Here is a 19,647-nt window from a genome sequence, read left to right as displayed (position 1 = left end):
TTCATGAGAATTAAATTGTCTGGATTAAATTACAATATTGATTCATTAATGTTCAAGTCCTAACTTTGGAAATAGTCTAATTATGGATGTCAGATCAAACAACTTTTGAAGGATGCAATGAAATAAAGGTTTCTGTATTTAATAATTAGATTCGTTGTGTTAATGTAATAGAGGTCAATGTATTGACTTATCCGATTCCTGTGTGTCATAAATAGAGGTCACTATATCGAATTAAATGATTCTTTTTGTTATGCAATAAAGACCTAGTAAAAAAGTCAGAAGATAGATTGGGATTTAAGTACTTTTAGGAGAATATTAAAGGAAAACTTGATCCTTGTAACCTTGTTGCTTTGGTACATTTATATTGTCATGCATATACATCGAAATATAAAGCATAAGGCAAAGGTAACAATACCACACATCCCAACCATTAAACAATAATTTCTTTATTAGACTGTGATATTTATTTTACCAATATGTTTGTTCTTCCTTTTTTCTGGGAGGGAATCGTCTAACTAACACTATATGCTAAATTCAAATTTAACTTTTATCACACGAAAGGCAGTAGAAATTAAAGAAAAGCACACACTCATGTTGTAATCCAAAGATTAAGGAAAGTGTAAAGATAAAGTTTTATTGTGTTAGTTGTCTAATTCTAGCATCAAACTATGTAAATATATATCACACATAAGCTACAGTATTAAAGAAAGAACTACTGTCACACTCACTATTACCACTTTCTTGGCTTTCTCCTCTTCTTTTTTATCCTGCTGAATTCCCGAGTCTATGGAAGTCCTGTCCTCATCTTTCACTGGAATGGGACTTGGTTCACGTTTTTGTTCTTCTCGTTTCTTTTCGTCTCGTTTTTGTTCTTCATCGTTTCTCTTTTCTTCTTCTTCTGATTCAGAAGGGTGCAATGATTCTTCATCTGCTTTTTTCTGTTCTTTTCGTTTCTTCTTACGTTTCAGATAGCATATCAGTATTATGATAGCAATTATTATTAGAATAATAATAATTGCTATTAATATATACAGCCATAGTAAATTGGTAGATGTCGGTGACGACGATGGATCTGAAAGAAATACATACTAATGAATGATGAAAAAAAAAATATGAGTAGATACTAAAGACGCTGAACACTCAACAACAAAAAAGAAAACAAAAACAAAAAATGTTTACTTTTGATATGTTTCTTAAGATGTTACTTTAACTAAAACTGATAAAATGCAAGCAATTTATTAGTCTTGCATATAATAATGAATAGAAAAACTGAATAAAAACTTATTTTACAAATTAATATTTAAAATTTTGCAAGAGAATTCCGATAAAAAGTCTGAATTTTTTAAAACCTTTTTAAATACTATATTAATAATCCGCCTGGCTTCGTGTATTGGTCAATGCTATTACAATTTAAGCTCCTGTTCGCTTAGATAGTTAATTAAAACTTACAAATAATAGCCACTATTTAGAATTTAAATGATATAAAAGAAGGTAACGGTAAAGTCTTTGACTGCATGTTGAACAGGTTCATGATATGAATAATGTTCAATTCATCATTTAGTTTGCTACTATTACAATATATTAGGCAAAACAAAAGGGTTTAAACACTGTACAACACTGCATTTTCACCATTAATACTGCAAGTGCCAATCTCATAAGAATCAGACAGTGGTGAAAGAAATGGCAAACAACATCCCACTAAAAAGACTATTATTAAAGTGAGAGGGTTAGCGCTATGGAACCAGGTTTAATCCACCATTTTCTACATTTCAAAAAAAGCCTGTACCAAGTCAGGAATATGACAGTTCTTGTCCATTCGTTTTTGTTGCGTTTTGTTATTTGATTTTGCCATGTATTATGGACTTTCCTAATTGATTTTCCTCTGAGTTCAGTATTTTTGTGATTTTACTTTTTACACTATTTAAGTTCAGAATGTATAATGGAACATGAATATAACATTCGTCTTTTGATTATTCTGGTATATATACGCTTTTATTTGGTGAAAATACACTACTACTAGTAATTGACATTTGAGGGGATCTAAATCCATAAGCTGCTACCATTCGAATTAAAGTTGTTCTAGATATTGCTTGAATTAGTGAACATGCAAGACCTCCCCTTCAAACCCAAAATGGGGATTACAGTAACATAGGCTGGCAGGTTGTTTTATAGACCATGTTTTGATATTATTCATAACTGATTTTTACAAAGTCTGGTACTCAATTGGTTACAAAAAAGCTGTTGGAAGAGAAAGAAAAAAAGCTGTTGGAAGAGAAAGAAAAAAAGCTGTTGGAAGCGAAAGAAAAAAAGCTGTTGGAAGAGAAAGAAAAAAAGCCAATGATAATTGGAATTGATAAAAATCTATACTTACAACATACAGCTGAAATAAGAAATATATACAAATAAATTGAATACCAATTAGTTAATCGTACATGGTAAATGACAATTAATAAGGAAAGACTTTGGATTTTGAATAACCCTTTAGTAACCGTTGCCTCTCTTTTCTATTATCATACCGCATATACGTTTAATAGAATAAGTTTCAATCAAATAAATTATTTTGATGAACGCAATTATTGCTTTCCTGAGCCTATTCCGATAAAACTTTAGGAAGTCAGTGGGTGTGTTGTGATGTAAAAGTTTGCAGTGTACTATCAAATCAAACCTTTAGGTTAAATGCTGATACAATGGTTCCAGAAGTCGATTATACCTCAATAGCTACACCGATTTTTAGCACCAATACATAAAAAAATAGTTGTTTGTTAGGACAAATACACTTTTTTACATTCTATAAGAAATATCTTATACAAATCATAGTCACTATAATGATTACAAACTATCGGAACATATGAATAATTCAATGGATAACTTAAATCGTAAGGCAGTAAGGTAAAAATACTGAATTATATGATATAATGCTTAAATTCTTAATTCTGCTGATACTGAAAGTGTAATGCTATAAAATACTTACAATCACCATAATTTGTGAAAGTTCGTGTGACTCCATCCGGATGTACAGTTGATGTTGGAGTTTGTAGTGAACTATCAAAACACTCCTTTGGATTTATAGATGCTGACACTATGGTATCAGAGGTTGAGTATACCTAAATATAGTATGTACAATTTAGGTGTGTGGAGAACGCATGTTGGTCCTCAATGAATGACATTGTATACGACAAATATTTCGGAAAATGCAATATTATACTTTCACGGCACAACATGTACACCCAAAACCACCAACAGTGCTTTTCTTATTCATAACTTATTTTAATATAAACTATAATGTGTCCGTATAAGTTGCGGCTGTACCATGCGTACAGTAAAACAAAATTTATGTTGACAAAAGCAAATGTAGAATACATATTCTATGTGTTATGCATATTAACACCGCTCTACAAAACACCATGGTCAGATTGCTTAATGTTATATGTTGACTTGCAGTTGTAGCATCATTGTCTGATTATTCTTTGGTTGATCTCCATACCTCTGTTCATATTTCCAGGTAAATGAAACTTACTATGTATGACTACATATGTAATGACAACATTTTCTACGTTTCCCATCAGGTTGCGAGATTGAAAAGGGAAAGACGACTACAATTAAAAATGCTTAGTACCATGAACCCCACCAAAACGGTAATAAATCAAAGAAAATTTGAATTACAATGCCAGAAAGTAACAATGGCAAAAATAATTCCTTACATCAACAACACATTTGAAAAATTCAGAGGAAAAATAAGCATAAATGAATACTTACTAAACAGGCATACTGATAAGTAGGCGCTGCATCTTTATTGTAAAGAGTGAGGTAGTTGTTACTGCCACTGGTACTAGTAAATACACATAGTAACTGGCCGACAGCTGAAACATATAAAAGAATATTCACTAACTACAGTTAACTTCTAAACCTATGTGAGATAGTCAACCGCTATAAAACAAAACAACCAAACATTCCGGCAATTTTATACATTCGCAAATAATCTTTAGTTTGCGTCTGTTACAAAAAAACCTTATTCAAAACTTCTCAATTACTACGTGTTAAAGTTTTATAGTGCTTGTACTGCGTCGCTTAAGGTTTGTTTATGCTGGCAGGTGATGGTTTATAGATATAGGAAGATGTGGTGTGAGTGCCAATGAGACAACTCTCTACCCCACTTTCGCCAAGATAAGGCCACCCCTAAGTGTTGTTTGACAGTGAAAATAAAAGCAACACTTAAGCTAGCACAAGACGACGATTTTATAACTTCCAAGTTTAAAAATGCTCTAACTTTCTTGATAATGTTTGAAAATTTATAAAAGTAGTAGTTATGGATAGCTAACAGATTACTCTTTCAAATTAATGCAATGTTAGTAATATACAACAATTATGTAGTTCCAATTATAATGTTAACTGTGTCTAAAGTATTGTCCTCCAAATTTCCACTATCAATTGGAATTAGCTTCTGCATAGTTATTCCTAGAGTGTTGGTTTTATTATATGCTGTTCCTATTGATATTATCTACAAAAAAGTGTCTCAGATTTTAGAGTGTATAGAACAAATTTTACACCTAATGAAACAGTATCTTCTTTTATGTGGTTAGAATGTTTACATGAGAGAATGGAATACCATAGGGACTATTTGAGACACCCTTTTGAAGCCCATGATGTGTTGATAAAGATTTCGTTAAAATTTTCTGTATAGTTAAAGAGATGATAGAGGTAAATTCATTCAAGTGAACTAACCGAGATTGTTGCAACTAATTACATAAATAGTACATCACGATTGCATAAAAAAAATATTGCATTCATTTTAAAGATTTTTCTATATCTATCTATATTTACCTCTTTTATTATCTTTTAGACATTCATAAGTAACAGCCTTTTAAAGGTTAGTGATTGGAAGTAAACACATTTTTGTTTTGAGCTACCTTAATTGTTTACCGATGTTAGAATTTCATAAAACGATTTATATGAGACAAATCAAGGTAAAAGAAAAAAACCAAGGGAATCACATGATCTCCAACTAGCGAAACTACAATCTTCGACAGAGAAAACTTCTCGAGTTACTCATACATTCACACTCAGTCAAAATAACAATCGGTCATATGCTCATGTTGATTTAATTGAAGATCAGACGACAAAACTGGTATCTTATTAAGGCCGCGAAGAGTTAGCAAGGTACCGGGCTCATAATTTGCCAGACGCGCGTTTCGTCTAAATAAGACCGTTCATATCGCAAGTGGATTGACAAATATTATCGGCCCACCAATTAATGAGGGGGGTCGTAAAACGTGTAGTCACAATTTCAGTCGTTCGTTTCCGTTACTCTTTTGGAAAGGTTTTTATGTAAGGAGCACATCCCTGTTACTAAAGTTCATTTATTACTGTTGCCTTGCAAAACAACGGCACAAGCATTGACAGGGAGCAATTTGATATTAGTTGCATGGTATGAAAACATGATTTGACTTTTAGTTTCAGATTGGCTGCGCATTTAATGAGCATGCTAATTTAAAAAATGTAAGCATTGAATCTATGACATTATCAAACAGACGTAGGAAAATCGTCATAAAATAATAGCACATGCTTTACTACAAATTATATTATTATCTCGGATCATTAGGTAATTCGAAGTATTTAGCTGTCATCTCAATATTTATTGATTTGTCTGCGAATCCGAAAGTGCGCACGAATTTCGGATACTTTAAAACGATTGCATGAATTATATATTGTTTCCTATTGAACTTTTGTAGTTCTGTTAAGGTGGTACCTAACACCTGAACTAAAATTAATTTGGCTCGTTTAATTTTCTTAAAATTTTGACAAAGTATTTACTTTGACCCTTTGACAAAAATATAAAAAAAACAAAAATATTGAACCAACCGTTTTATTAGAAAAATTACACTGGTTATATAACAGTTTGACAAACACTCATTTTGATCATTGAGAAGCTTAATATTCCCTTAAGGGCATACGATACAGTTACAGGGGAGGTAATGACGTTGCTAACGTAAAATGTTATTTTCGCGACGTCAAACTGTGACATATCGGGAAAAGATGCTTTTTTCGACTGATTTTTATCATTCAAACTGATTTAGTTTGAAAACGAGTTCATGGACCCCTATTTTTCAAAACGGCAATATGTTTCATTTTGCAGGGAGATTATGTGACCCAAATTTTATAAAACTGTAAATAGAGGATTTTTTTTAATTTTGATAAACATGCAGTAAAAAGTTACGTTTTTTCCTATATTCATGAACATTTGATAAATATGTGTTATTTCTGAATAAAAAATTGCGTATTTTTTAGAATACTTATAAAATACAGAAATTACCGATTATTTAACAAAAAACAATTTGTGTTTATCTTTTATAACAAAAAAGTTATGTCTTTCTTTCGAAAAAGAAATTACGGCCACAAATCTGAATTTTGAGCAAATCTTCAAAATTTCGACCTCATTTTACTCAAAAAGTAGCACATGAAGGTATATTTTTCATTACATATTTGAATTAATCAGGTAAAAAATAGCCTATATGCAAATTTTCATGAACTTGTAAATACAGGATCAAAACTGTATCGTATGCCCTTAAGAACACAACGTCATTTAAACGTTCTGCTGATTTTACAGAGTTATCTCCCTGTAGTGTTAGGTACCACCTTAAATGTTTTAGTATTTTGTAAGTCTAATTACTGAGTATGGGTCAACTTTTTAAAATAAAATTGGCAATTAATGCCCCCTTTAAATGTAACTATATATCCATTGATTATTACATATATCATAAGCAAATACTTTAAAACTCTCAAATGTAAAAGTTCATAGATTTGCAGACAGGGACGACAAATGTACATGCATTATCGTTATAAAATATACTTATATTTAACCTGAGATTTTAAATGGTATATTTTAATAATCCAGTAAAATAAGTAAAAGTCTAACGAACTAAAATTTAAAAGTACAATGATTTCATATTACACCAGTCGAATGTCTTGAAAAGGCCTCAAATAGTATCCAGCTGTTTTAAGATTGCGTATAAACTAGAAATCATATGCATGCATGGTTTAATGATTTGTTTAGATTTTTTGTAATTTGATTACAAGTTTCAGTATGGTATAAACCAAATATGCTATTTTGAGTCAAATCGGTGAACTAGAGTTCGACACCAATTTCTCCTTTTAAAATTATTCACATTTGCACTATCAAATCTAATTAAACGTCACATCATCAATCATATAGAGTGAATACATGTCTTTTGTAAATAGGTTTAAAAATTTAAAAAAAGAGCCACAATAATTTTACACATCTAAATTAAAGACTGACTTTCAATATGCAGACTTTTTTTGTGTATCTGGATTAAGTCATTGGCCATTTCTACAAATATCAAATACGCTAATGGGATGTGGGAAAAAGCAATATTTAACTAAAAATACATTTCTAAAAGTAATGCCGAAATCTAAATATTAAAAAGGTCGTTGATTTATACATACTTCATTGCGGTATATAAAAAAGGACAAAAAAAAAACCTGTTATATCCAAAATTGTATTTTAAGCCTAGCCGTATAACTTTAGTTTCTGAAAATTGTTTAAATTTACCAACATTGATTCCAAAACTGGTATTCAAAAAGTCACATCAGCTCAAAAGCGCTGTCCAATGAGCTCAATTTACCCTGAGGAGCTGGCATTCTTCCAGCAGCTTTATTTATTCAGTGTCAGAAAAAATAACACTTCATTTATTACATCGAAAGCGTTTGTCTGAACAAAAGTTCAAACCAATTAATGTGAATTATAAATGTATAATAAATACTTGAAGACTTATGCGATGCTTTACCAAAAACATTATTAAACCAAAATTTAAGTTTAACTTACCAGAAAATATTTGTTCTTCAGCACAAACAGTATAATTGAAATAAAACTGTGTAAGGGTGGAACACACGTCTAGAAAAGTACTTGTGCAAGCTGTATCACTGTACGAAAATGTCCCATGTATTGACGTCGGACATGTTATCGCTGCATTGTCTTCAGTTCCTGAAACACAGCAGAATCAGTAATATATAATACTGACATCACAGCTAGTATAGCATGAATACTCTAAATTATCTGTATCTTTCTTTGAAGTTTATGAAAGGAAGAGACGAGTTATGTAAGCATAAAGTTTCGTTTTTAAATCTATATATGTATATACAATTCTTCTCCTCTTGCACTTATTGTTCTTTACTTACATCTGAATTTTTTATATATTTCTTAATGATCTCAATGTTAGTGCTTTCATCGTTTGACCCGGTCTAGTATTCTAATTAAATATTTCACATAATTGAGAATATGATCTGTAATTAATGTATCCATATAAGGACTTTTTGTGTATATTAGATTTTTAGTAGTATATTTTAAAAATCTATATAATTTTGGAATTCGCAACGTTAAGTTTTTTGGTTTTATGAAACTTTACATTTTTGAAATAATTAAATGAATGAAATAACAAAATTTCATTTCCAACATTTTTATATTTCAACTAAAATTTTGTACGCATCTGTCCTAAAAGAGGGATGAAAGATACCAGAGAGACGGTCAAACTCATAAATCGAAAATAAACTGACAATGCCATGGCTTAAAATGAAAGAGGCAAGCAGACAAACAATAGTACACATGGCATAACATAGAAAAATAAGAATAAGCAACACGAACGCCACCAAAAACTAGGGGTGATCCCAGGTGCTCCTGAAGGGTTAGTAGATCCTGCTCCACATGCGGCATTCGTCGTGTTGCTCATGTTATAATAAATCCGGTAAATTCGGTAGGTCACATTTATGAAACGGAAGGGGATCTTAAGTAAGATCCTTTCGTTCAATGGTTGTCGTTTATTGGTGTTGTTTATATATACTAGGTGTTTTCATTTCTAATATAGACTTATATCGTTGTTTTCATGTTTGGAATGTATCATACTAGTCATGTTGGTGCATGTATAGCTTGCAGTTTGGTATGAGCCAATGACCTGTGTTGAAGACCGTACTTTGACCTGTTATTATTTACTTTATATATATTGAAACCTGGATGGAGAGTTACCTCATTGGCACTTATACCAAATTTATTCAAATCTTCATATTGGTCAAAATTGGAGAGAAGTACGCCTTTTGCCATCATTTTGTTCTTAAAATTTATGTCCTAAGTAACGAATCTGACAATTGTTAGCCTTCGTTCAGTTGTTTGATAAAATTGAGCATATGATTTGATTAGGTAGTATGGACTTTTATTCAATAAACCAATGAACTTTTGCGACCTCTTTTGTTTTAAAAATCAGTTATTTAAATTGAGCCAGTAACGTAGTACTGGAAACAAAGATGGTACCCTAAGGAATGTTTGAACAAGTGAATGCCTCTCTTGTAATTCATGTTATATATTATGTGCACAATTGGTGGAGAGTTTAAAGCTTTGGTAAAATTATCCTCATTTTGACGTGAATATTATTTTTTAAACGTCAAAAACTGTAATCCAACGGTAATTTTTCCATTCCAATTCGTTAATAATAGAGGACAAATACCATCTTTTATCGCAACATGTGTCCTTTCTGCCGCTGTTGATTTTTCTGCACAATGGCTAGCAAAATTAAATGTAGATGTTGTTGGCAACAAAATAATCCTTTCATATGTACCGACAGCTAGTGTAGTAGAACCTGGAAATATGCATTATCATTATAACTTTGTACCATCACTTCATTGTGGGCAAATGTTTAAAACCTCTTTACAGATAAATCAGAACTTAAATTATTTAAATGTTATTGAGCATAGGTTATTACTTGCGCAAAATCAAATTATGTTTTGCAATGTTCTTTTTAACTTTCAATATCTTTCTTTGAAAAAACGTTAATGCATTGCAGCACGTACTAAATATACATTTTAGTCATAAACGACTGTTTCTCGTTGAGTATAAAAAAAACCAAATAGCTACCGGTCGGAAGAAAAAGAAAAACGCACATGCCAATATAGAAGCATATATATCCGCGTCGATGTAACAATGAAATTCAGGCAACGTCATTCATACAACAGAACAATCATTGTAGTCATTTGATTGCAAACAAAAAATGGTGTTACCTACTTTATGTCATTAGATAATTTACCCAACTAAAACACATGGGAGAAAAAATGGTGACAAGAAACAATGATTGTTTTTTTTATGTTAAAACCAGCTCGCCTTTGTCGTAAAGCTTTGTGGATCGAGTCAGTATAACAAACTAAAATATCACTATTTGTCGTTTGTTTTTGAAATATTCCGCGAAATGAGAGAATGTTATATAAGACGGTCTCGTTGATAAGTCAACAACTATATTTATTGTAAAGCAGTGATGTCCACTGTTATATAAATGCGATGTGAACATTACCTAGAGATAAAACACATGTATTGTTAATTGAGGGATGCACATAACCCTCTAGACAAACTTCAAAGAGCTTATAAAACTAAAAGAAACTACAAACATGTAACCATATAAGGTAAAGGGATGATTGTTATATAAGAATGTATTCTTTTTGTCCATCTGTGTCCTTGTTTTGAAAAATTATCATGTTTACATTAATCGAAAGTATTAACAATCTGTAAAATATTTATTCGACACATAGTACCGTTCACTTTGCTTATAACAACATATTCCAGTTATTACATATGTTAAAGACAAACGACCTATTATTCAATAACAACAGACTTGTAGAAGAATTATACATGTATGTATATAGAAGTTTAATAAATATACTTTGTAAAGGGACGACCATTAAGGTTCTGAAAGGATGTTTTGCTGTCAGAAAATTAATTTTCACTTACAGTTGAGCACAATTATGAAAAGTCAATTGATCCTCTTTCGGGCAATTTTGTATATGCATGAACTAAGTGCCAACCAGTCAATGATACATACATTTCTAAAATTCCCTTTCAAGAAAAGCAAATATTTAAAAGCAAAGCTAAGGTTCTAACCAATGTTAATTAGTAAATTACGAAATGTAAGAAATTGTGTGTAAGATAAAAGTACAAAAGGAAAATGTAAGCAAATGTTCAGATAAAAAAGGCACTACATCCATAATATTTATGATTACTGATAGCATTATAAATCTAGCAGTTAGTTTGATCAATAAATTAAGTCTGAAATCGGAGCCTTAGAAACAAAAGCTATTAATCCTAAAAGTGGCCATTGTTTGAGGATATATTGAATGACGTGTTAAAACCGATTGTCACTATCAAACTGTAGATAAACAAAACTCAAATAGTGAAATCATTGAACACAAAATTATGTTGCAATTCTCAAAAGTCTTCTTATGGTTGGTAAAACAAAAGGAGGACATTCAAAGTTAAGATAACGTGCAATTTGAAAAAAAGCTGTTTCTTAGATCTGAAATACCTGTTCTGACATTCTTAAATTCAGAGAAACAGTACATTCGTATATTTAACTAATATATATGTTGATTCGCTCAGAACAAGACAAGTTAAAATAATGCTTTGATTTAAATTGGTTATTACCATCTTTAAAAATATAATATGAATGCGTGAAATAAAACACCATCAATAAACTATTCATTCGGACCACATTGTGCTGTTTACTTTGGATTTTACATAGTCTTCTAATTTTCTAATGGGTAAAAGAAAGACGACATTTTCGTCATGACATACATGACACACGTCATGATATAGCTATATCAAGTCGGGAGATATCAATCAAATTTATAGAAGTTTCTTTGCCAGTAGGAATAGTAATGCCTACAGACGAAAATACTTCTTTTGTGTATATTGTGATACAGAAAATTCATTTCGCATCAAGTGTTGGCCAATGTTATTTCTATAGAGGCTTCGGTAGTGGCTGATATCCATTTTCAAAATTCGTAGTCCCATTCCCCAAAAATCAAATGGTCGTCCATATATGTTAACGCAAGCAATTTAAAAGCAAATCTAAGGTACTAATTTAACAATTACAATGTTAGTGTTAGCGTTTAGTAAAATTGGTTTTATAATAGAATATAAGGAGTTTGAATATACAATACACAAAGTCTAGATCTAGAATCGAAGTCTGGCAAAAAGTCATTTTGTTCATAATCAAGAACATAATATTTTGAACACAGAATGACGTGTAAGGCCATGTGATCCCTATCAATACTTCCTATCTAAAACTTAGTCGGGGAAAAATTTGCACAAGAAATCTAGTTCAAAATTATTTGCTGCAACATGCATAATTTGTCTTGTGGCTGGTCAAATAAAAATTGGAACTCAAAAGATAAAAAGAGTAAAGGTGTAACATTTTAGCAATATTACAACTGTTGCTGTCTATTCGTTTGAGGTGTGTGAACTTTTGATTTTGCCATTTGATTATGTAATTTCCGTTTTGAGTTTAGTCGGAGTTCAGTATTTTTGTGATTTGACTTTTTTACACCACTTATTCAGATCTTTCCTAAAAGTAAAATAGAAATTTGACAATCTGACAACAACTCGACTTAGAGCAGAACACAGTTTAATGCCTCCAACGTTCACGCAGCAAGAACCCTGAGGCGGGCGTCACTTTTTTCGTTAAATAGTAATACATACTAGTTCATCGAAATGAACGCAACACTAAACTTGTAGTAAATATATAAAACAAAATAGTTCATACACATATGTCATGTAGGTGTTACTTTCAAACTATTTGAATTAATTCTGGTATGAACTGGAATCGGATGCTCTTGAATAACAAAAAGATGCATGAGTGTATCAGGTTGTCTGTTTCTAAGATCATGAGTAGATGTTTCTGTATTTCTAAAGTTGGACTTTTGTACGTTCTTTTATAATACATTCATAAGAGGTCAGCTGATTGTCATCACGATATGACAACTAAAGGTAGTGCCTTGAAATGAAATGGTTTTCACTTTATTTGAACTAAAGAAATTAAGAAACAAATGCCATGAATGCTTGAAATTTGATTAAATGAAAGAGAAAGCGAAGTGCCTGAATTAAGATGTTATCCTGTTTAAATATTTCTTCTTGTTGATTGCTGATTTGGTTCATAAATGTGTCTCATTTTGGATTATTTTTTACATTGTATGTTCAAATTTTATCTTCATAGGAGAGAAACAGTCCGTTTGGCTGGTATTAATAAGGCTAGTGAGTTTTTATAAGAAGTAAGCGTATTACTTATTATAAATTAATATAAAATCGAAAGTAGAAAACAATCACTATTAAAACAAATATTGCACATGCAAAATTATGGTGAAAAATTAAAGATAAGTAGTGCTGCACATTATTAATATATCAAGAACTTTTAGCTGTAGTTTACCTGCCATGTAATCAGTTGTCAGAACTAAGACGAAAAATAATTCAATAACTTAATATCTATCAGTTGATATTGAGGAAAAGGGAGATGCAATGAGAAATAATAGAAGAAGTAAAATTGAAATAAAAAAGTGGTTATGAAGAATACTAAAACAAAGAATGATTCTTAATTACATTTACTAGTAATGGGGACATTTTGAGTTATATATAACTGATTGATGAACCAACGTGCTTTTATGCTACAAAATTATATAAAAAAGTGCCTGATAACACTACTGCATTTGAAACCATATTCGTCAATTTGCATGGCTGTTTTGTATGAATTAATACAATATGCCTAAATTTAATAACCACTTTAGTGTTAAAGAAATATAACATTTACATTGACTGTTAAATGGGAACACTGATTATCCGTCTGGACCCAACACCTCCTTTGTTTGATACAAAAATATTCTTTGCATTCATTTTACATCAGCAATATTGACAAAAGAAATTCACAATAACAATAAAAAAGAATATTCCAAATCACAATCTTGTTATTTTCATCCTTATTAAGCAAACCATTTAAGTACAAAAGCAACATGTAAACAAAAACATACCTGATCCAAAATAATACAAGTAAGAATCTGTTGACGATGCGTCTTTCTGCTCAAATTTCACACATACATAGATATATTTGGGGCCGCCAAATAAATTGACTGTCGTTGCAGATCTAACAAAATAAATAATAATATGATATCCCTTCCAAACCATTACTACCATGTACTTATTTATGAGCCATACTGAGTCATTTTTTTTTTACCTTTTAATGAGTTTAAATCTAGTTTTAAGAACTCATGATGTATATCAATTATAGATTCTTTACATCTTATCATCTTTAATCGAGTAAAACACATATATACTAATAAATGATGTAAGTGTTACAACACGTTTCATAACTATTGAATAATTAATATACTCACTTAAGTAAAGTGTATCCATCAGTATCTGTTGTATCATCCTCACAATCCATTGTGTATTTGACAGGTCCGGTAACACTACTTGTGGTTACTTCAAAATTTTGTATTTGTGTCTGACCTGCATTAATTGTCCATGTTCCTTTGCTACTTGTTCTCCACGTTGTTGATGCAGCAAATGGTAATAGGTTAGAACATGCTGGCTCTGCAAGGAAACATAATCATAAATAATGCCGCGAAAACGTAATGCTCATCTAATTACAATGTATGTGTTTGCAACATATTCGGGAAAGATGAAAATATGCTACATGTATGTGCAAATTCAAAAAACGGTTGGCGTATATGAGTAGGGGAATGGTGGATTTGTTACTGCCTTCAAAGAAAGGGCGTATTTGATAGATCTTACATGCAGCGTTTCAAAGGGTCACTACTGACCAATTAAAAATGCCAGCTGGTTAACGTAAATGAAATAGCAATAAAGTGACAAAAATAAATAAAATTTCTACATCTTCAATATTCTTCTCTATTCATAGTCATAGTGTGCTGCTAAACGTAACTTTGATATTGCTATGGTCCTTAGCTTTCATTTATATAGCTTTATGTGGACTTTATAATGTGTTCCCTTCTTTATGATCATGATAACTCTAAACAAATTTAGAATATAAATAGAAGTATTTATGGAAAGCCAAAAAAAACAAATCTGCAGCCAAAAATGTCAAAATTTGGAACAAAGGGCACAGTGCAATGGTGAGAGCCCCCTGATCTCTCAAACTTTCTAATATAATGCAGACATTTAGTTAATAGGTAGATACAACCGGGACTAAAAGGAATTTTGGTACACTGCCTGTCTTTTATGTATACGGAACGCCCAAAGTGCCAGTTGGATATTTAAAATATATAAGTGAAAAAATACCTGAGACCGCTTAAATAATGGTGAGACTCCCCTGGTCTTTCAGAGTCAATACAATTCAACTAAATCATAGAATCTGTATATATAAAGGTTGTATCATATGGATTTTTTCAGAAGAATGTCATTTCGTTATTTACGGAGGACTTAGATTGTCACTTTTTAGCTAAAAAATGTCAAAATTTTGGGACAAAAGGCACAGTGCAATGGTGAGACCCCCCTGATCTCTCAATCTTTCTATTATTATGCAGACATTTAGCTAAAAGGTAGAAACAACCGAGACTAAAGGGAATTTAGGTACACTTCCTGTCTTCCATGTATACGAAACGCCCACAGTGCCAGTTGGATATTCAAAATATATAGTGAAAAACTATCTGAGACCGCTTAAATAATGGTGAGACCCCCTGGTCTTTCAGAGTCCATAAAATTCAACTAAGTCATAGACTCTGTATATATAAAGGTTGTATCAAATGAATTTTTTTCAGTCTGAAGAATGTAATTTTTGTTATCTACGGAGGGTTTAGATTGTCACTTTTTAAATAAACAATATCAAAATGTTGGGACAAAGGGCACAGTGCAATGGTGAGAGCACCCTGATCTCTCAATCTTTCTAATATTATGCAGATCTTTTGTAAATAGTTAGATACAAACGTGACTAAAATGAATGTGGGTACATTTCCTGTCTTCCATGTTTACGGAGCGCCCAAAGTGCGAGTTGGATATTCAAAATATATAGCGAAAACCTACCCGAGACCGCTTAAATGGGGTTGAAATCCCCCTGGACTTTCAATGTCCATAAAATTCAACCAAATCATTGACTCTGTATATATAAAGATTATAATAAGAGGATTTTTTCAGAATAACGTCATCATTAATATATACGGAGGGCTTAGATTTTCAGCCAAATAATGTCAAAATTTTAGGACAAAGGGCACATGGTAATAGTGAGAGCCACCTGATCTCTCAATCTTTCTAATATTATGCAGATTGCACTGTGCCCTCTGTCCTAACATTTTGACATTTTTTTTAGCTAAAAAGTAACAATCTAAGCCCTCCGTAGATAACGGAAATGACATTCTTTTGAAAAAATCCTTTTGCTACAACCTTTATATATACAAAGTCTATGATATAGTTGAATTTTATGGACTTTGAAAGACCAGGGGGTCTCACCATTATTTAAGCGGTCTCAGGTAGTTTTTCGCTTTATATTTTGAATATCCAACTGGCACTTTCGGCGCTCCGTAATTATGGAAGACAGGAAATGAACCCAAATGTTTGTATCTACCTATTGACAAAAGATCTGCATAATATTAGAAAGATTGAGAGATCAGGGGGCTCTCACTAATACCCTGTGCCCTCTGTCCTAAAATTTTGACATTATTTGGCTGAAAAGTGACAATCTAAGCCCTCCTTAGATATTGATGATGACGTTATTCTGAAAAAACTTTTTATTACAACCTTTATATATACAGAGTCAATGATTTGGGTGAATTTTATGGACATTGAAAGTCCAGGAGGGTCTCAACGTCATTTAAGCGGTCTCGGGAAGGTTTTCGCTATATATTTTGAATATCCAACTGGCACTTTGGGCGCTCCGTAAACATGGAAGACAGGACATGTACCCAAATTCATTTTAGTCACGTTTGTATCTTCCTATTGACAAAAGATCTGCATAATATTAGAAAGATTGAGAGATCAGGGGGCTCTCACTATTACCCTGTGCCCTTTGTCCTAAAATTTTTGTCTTTAGAATATAATATACAAAAGTTAATCTTTGAAGTCGTTTTATTGACATAAATCTATAATTATTACAAAAAGACAATTATGTAACTTAGAAAAGGGTTAAGATTTATATTCGAGGACAACGAAAAATTACGACAGCTTGAAGAAGTCATTTAATGATTTCCTACTTATCTTATCAGTCATTTAACTATGAAAATCATGCTTTAAATGTTATCAAGTGTTTCATTTTCTTATGATTTTCAACTTAATCAAAAAAAAAATATCGATCCGACTGCTAGCAGCCTGTTGGATATTAGATATCGAATAACGAATAACGAACCGGCTGCTAACTTCACATACATGTTACAGTATCATTTAGTTCTAATTCATGAACATCTTCATTCTTACAAGTGTTAAACTAGGAATGTATACATCTCAATAAATGACAGAGATATATATTCTATGTGAAAAGCTCTACTCCACAACTACAAGTAATCATGTAGCAAAACAAAGCAAACCCCAATATATAGATACATCATAAATCTGAAACGAAGACATCATAAATCTGATACACTTGTCGAAAACTAATTCGAATGAAAAATGCCTACTAATATAAATAGACACATTACATGTAAGAAGCTGTAAATATAAAGCATGTTTGATATGATAAATGTTGTTATTTTATACATATAAATCATATCAAAAGCATATTAATTTTTGTAGATATACATTGTTGAGACGAAATAACGATTTTTCAATGGTATATAGCAATATGATTGTTTGTCTAGGCGGATTGGCGGATCCTACTTCTGATGGGCATGTTCGCAAATAGGATAAAGGTCTAGTTTTGTTATGGAACATAAAAAGATGTAAATGTAGCTAAACAAAACAAAACAAAAAACGGCAGTGCATAGGGCTATAAGTAACCTGTAACTTGGCATTCCAAAAGGTCATGTTTTTCTCTGGCTGTTTAAGACGTCTTTACACTAAATTCATTGGATGTTGGATGTGTGCGGATTGATTATTTAGTCTTAGATGCATGATTTTTTTATTAGTTGTTAGTGGCTTTGAACTAGCTGTCAGATAACTGCGAGTACTCTCAGATCTGTTCATTGTGTCTTTTTTTGTCGGGATGTATAAGTACTCGGCCACGTCTACTTGTATTTTTTGTCTATCTGATGAGTTAAGCCTTTTTCAACTGATTTTTGTAGTTCGTTCTTATTTTGTACTGTTATACCACTGTCCCAGGTTAGGGGAGGGTTGGGATCCCGTTAACATGTTTAACCCCGCCACATTATCTGTGTATGTGCCTGTTCCAAGTCAGGAGCCTGTAATTCAGTGGTTGTCGTTTGTTTATGTGTTACATATTTGTTTTTCGTTCATTTTTTAAAATAAATAAGGCCGTTAGTTTTCTCGTTTGAATTATTTTACATTGTCTTATCGGGGCCTTTTATAGCCGACTATGCGGTATGGGATTTGCTCATTGTTGAAGGCCTTACGGTTACCTATAGTTGTTAATGTTTGTGTCATTTTGGTCTTTTGTGGATAGTTGTCGCATTGGCAAAAATACCACATCTTCTTTTTTATAATATCAGCTGTTCTCAAACTTTTCAAGACACCATATAAACTCAGTGATTTATAATGAGTTGCTGATACAACATACACACGGACTCTCGAAAGAACGGACGGGTGATTTCTGGGGAATTACTGCTTTGCTATGGGACGGAGGATATAGAAATTACCGCTTTTGTTTTTCATATCATCTGCCTTGTGATAAAAACAGCAAGATATGTAATATAGCTATAACGGAAACTTATAAATATCGAGTTCGTGCCAACATAGATACATATAGCTAAACTGTATTTCCTCGAATGTTAAACTTAAAATCTCAGTGTGCAGATATTTAGGTTTGTGCTTGTACTTATTGATATATTATTTAAAACTGGTATATTTATATATGCATTCAATACTTACCAATTACAGCTATCCTCGAAACGAAGACACATAAAACGAAGATCCAAATCATTACTGTCTGAAAGCTGGTTTATCCAAATTTGTTTACTTTATCATTTTATTTTTTAATTTCAACATAATCCAAATGTATATTCAGAATTGTTAATATTTATTATTATTCCTTGGAGCCATGTTTAATTCCTATCCTATTGTTTTAATTTCTTTTGTGTCGTTAAGTAAGTATCAAGTAGAAAGCATTTTTGTTTTGACAAGTCAATCATAATAGTATTGTATTACTATATTTTTTATCTACTCCTTTGTTACAGTAAACACGACAGCAATACACATAGAACCCAATACTGATCGAAAGTTCACGCACATTGATTTTACCGTAAGGAAAAGTCGGGGTTCAGTTTCGACTAATGTAAATCATTCAAAGTTAAGAGTGATTCTCCGTTTGAATGCATATGAGCGCTATTTAATTGAAATTCATCGAAAAGAAAAGTCAAAGATAATAATTATTTATTTTAGTCACCAAATAAGTTCATGTGGTCTACATAATTCTCTCTATTGTCCTAACAAATATGCATATTTATATTCACATAGGATCGTGATTAAAGACTTTTAAAGATCTTTTAAAATTGTGGAAGAATGGAAAAGAAAAGCTTTTATCCACTCCACAAAGAACGTCTTCCACATTAGATAAATAGTTAAACATTCATTGATTTTGATATCAATTCTGAAGCTAGATATTTATTTTCATTTATCACTTTTTAAAAATAAATCTTTGAGAACACATTTTTATTAACAATTAGATTAATATACTCTTTTGTGTGTTTTTTTTATGTTTGAGTTTGATATCT

At 31.6% G+C, this 19,647-nt stretch overlaps 1 protein-coding gene across 1 annotated transcript in view; it reads right to left on the bottom strand.

The window, feature by feature from the left end:
- Positions 1–19,234, bottom strand: part of LOC134697571 (trichohyalin-like) — a 34,154-nt gene extending 14,920 nt beyond the window's left edge. Inside the window, exons 1-9 of the mRNA XM_063559854.1 lie at positions 18,806–19,234; positions 14,209–14,407; positions 13,846–13,958; positions 9,510–9,641; positions 7,841–7,999; positions 3,757–3,860; positions 2,972–3,104; positions 2,372–2,380; positions 729–1,072 (exon numbers count right to left, since the gene is read on the bottom strand). Of these exons, the coding sequence (XP_063415924.1) occupies positions 729–1,072; positions 2,372–2,380; positions 2,972–3,104; positions 3,757–3,860; positions 7,841–7,999; positions 9,510–9,641; positions 13,846–13,958; positions 14,209–14,407; positions 18,806–18,857 (1,245 nt within the window). The 5' untranslated portion in view covers positions 18,858–19,234. The remainder of the gene's footprint in view (positions 1–728; positions 1,073–2,371; positions 2,381–2,971; positions 3,105–3,756; positions 3,861–7,840; positions 8,000–9,509; positions 9,642–13,845; positions 13,959–14,208; positions 14,408–18,805) is intronic.
- Positions 19,235–19,647: the final 413 nt, after the last annotated feature.

This window comes from Mytilus trossulus, chromosome 14 (genome assembly GCF_036588685.1).
Source record: "Mytilus trossulus isolate FHL-02 chromosome 14, PNRI_Mtr1.1.1.hap1, whole genome shotgun sequence".
In the NCBI taxonomy this organism is placed as follows: Eukaryota; Metazoa; Mollusca; class Bivalvia; order Mytilida; family Mytilidae; genus Mytilus; species Mytilus trossulus.
Note: the sequence above shows the minus strand (reverse complement) of the source record. Positions and strands in the feature narration are given on the sequence as shown.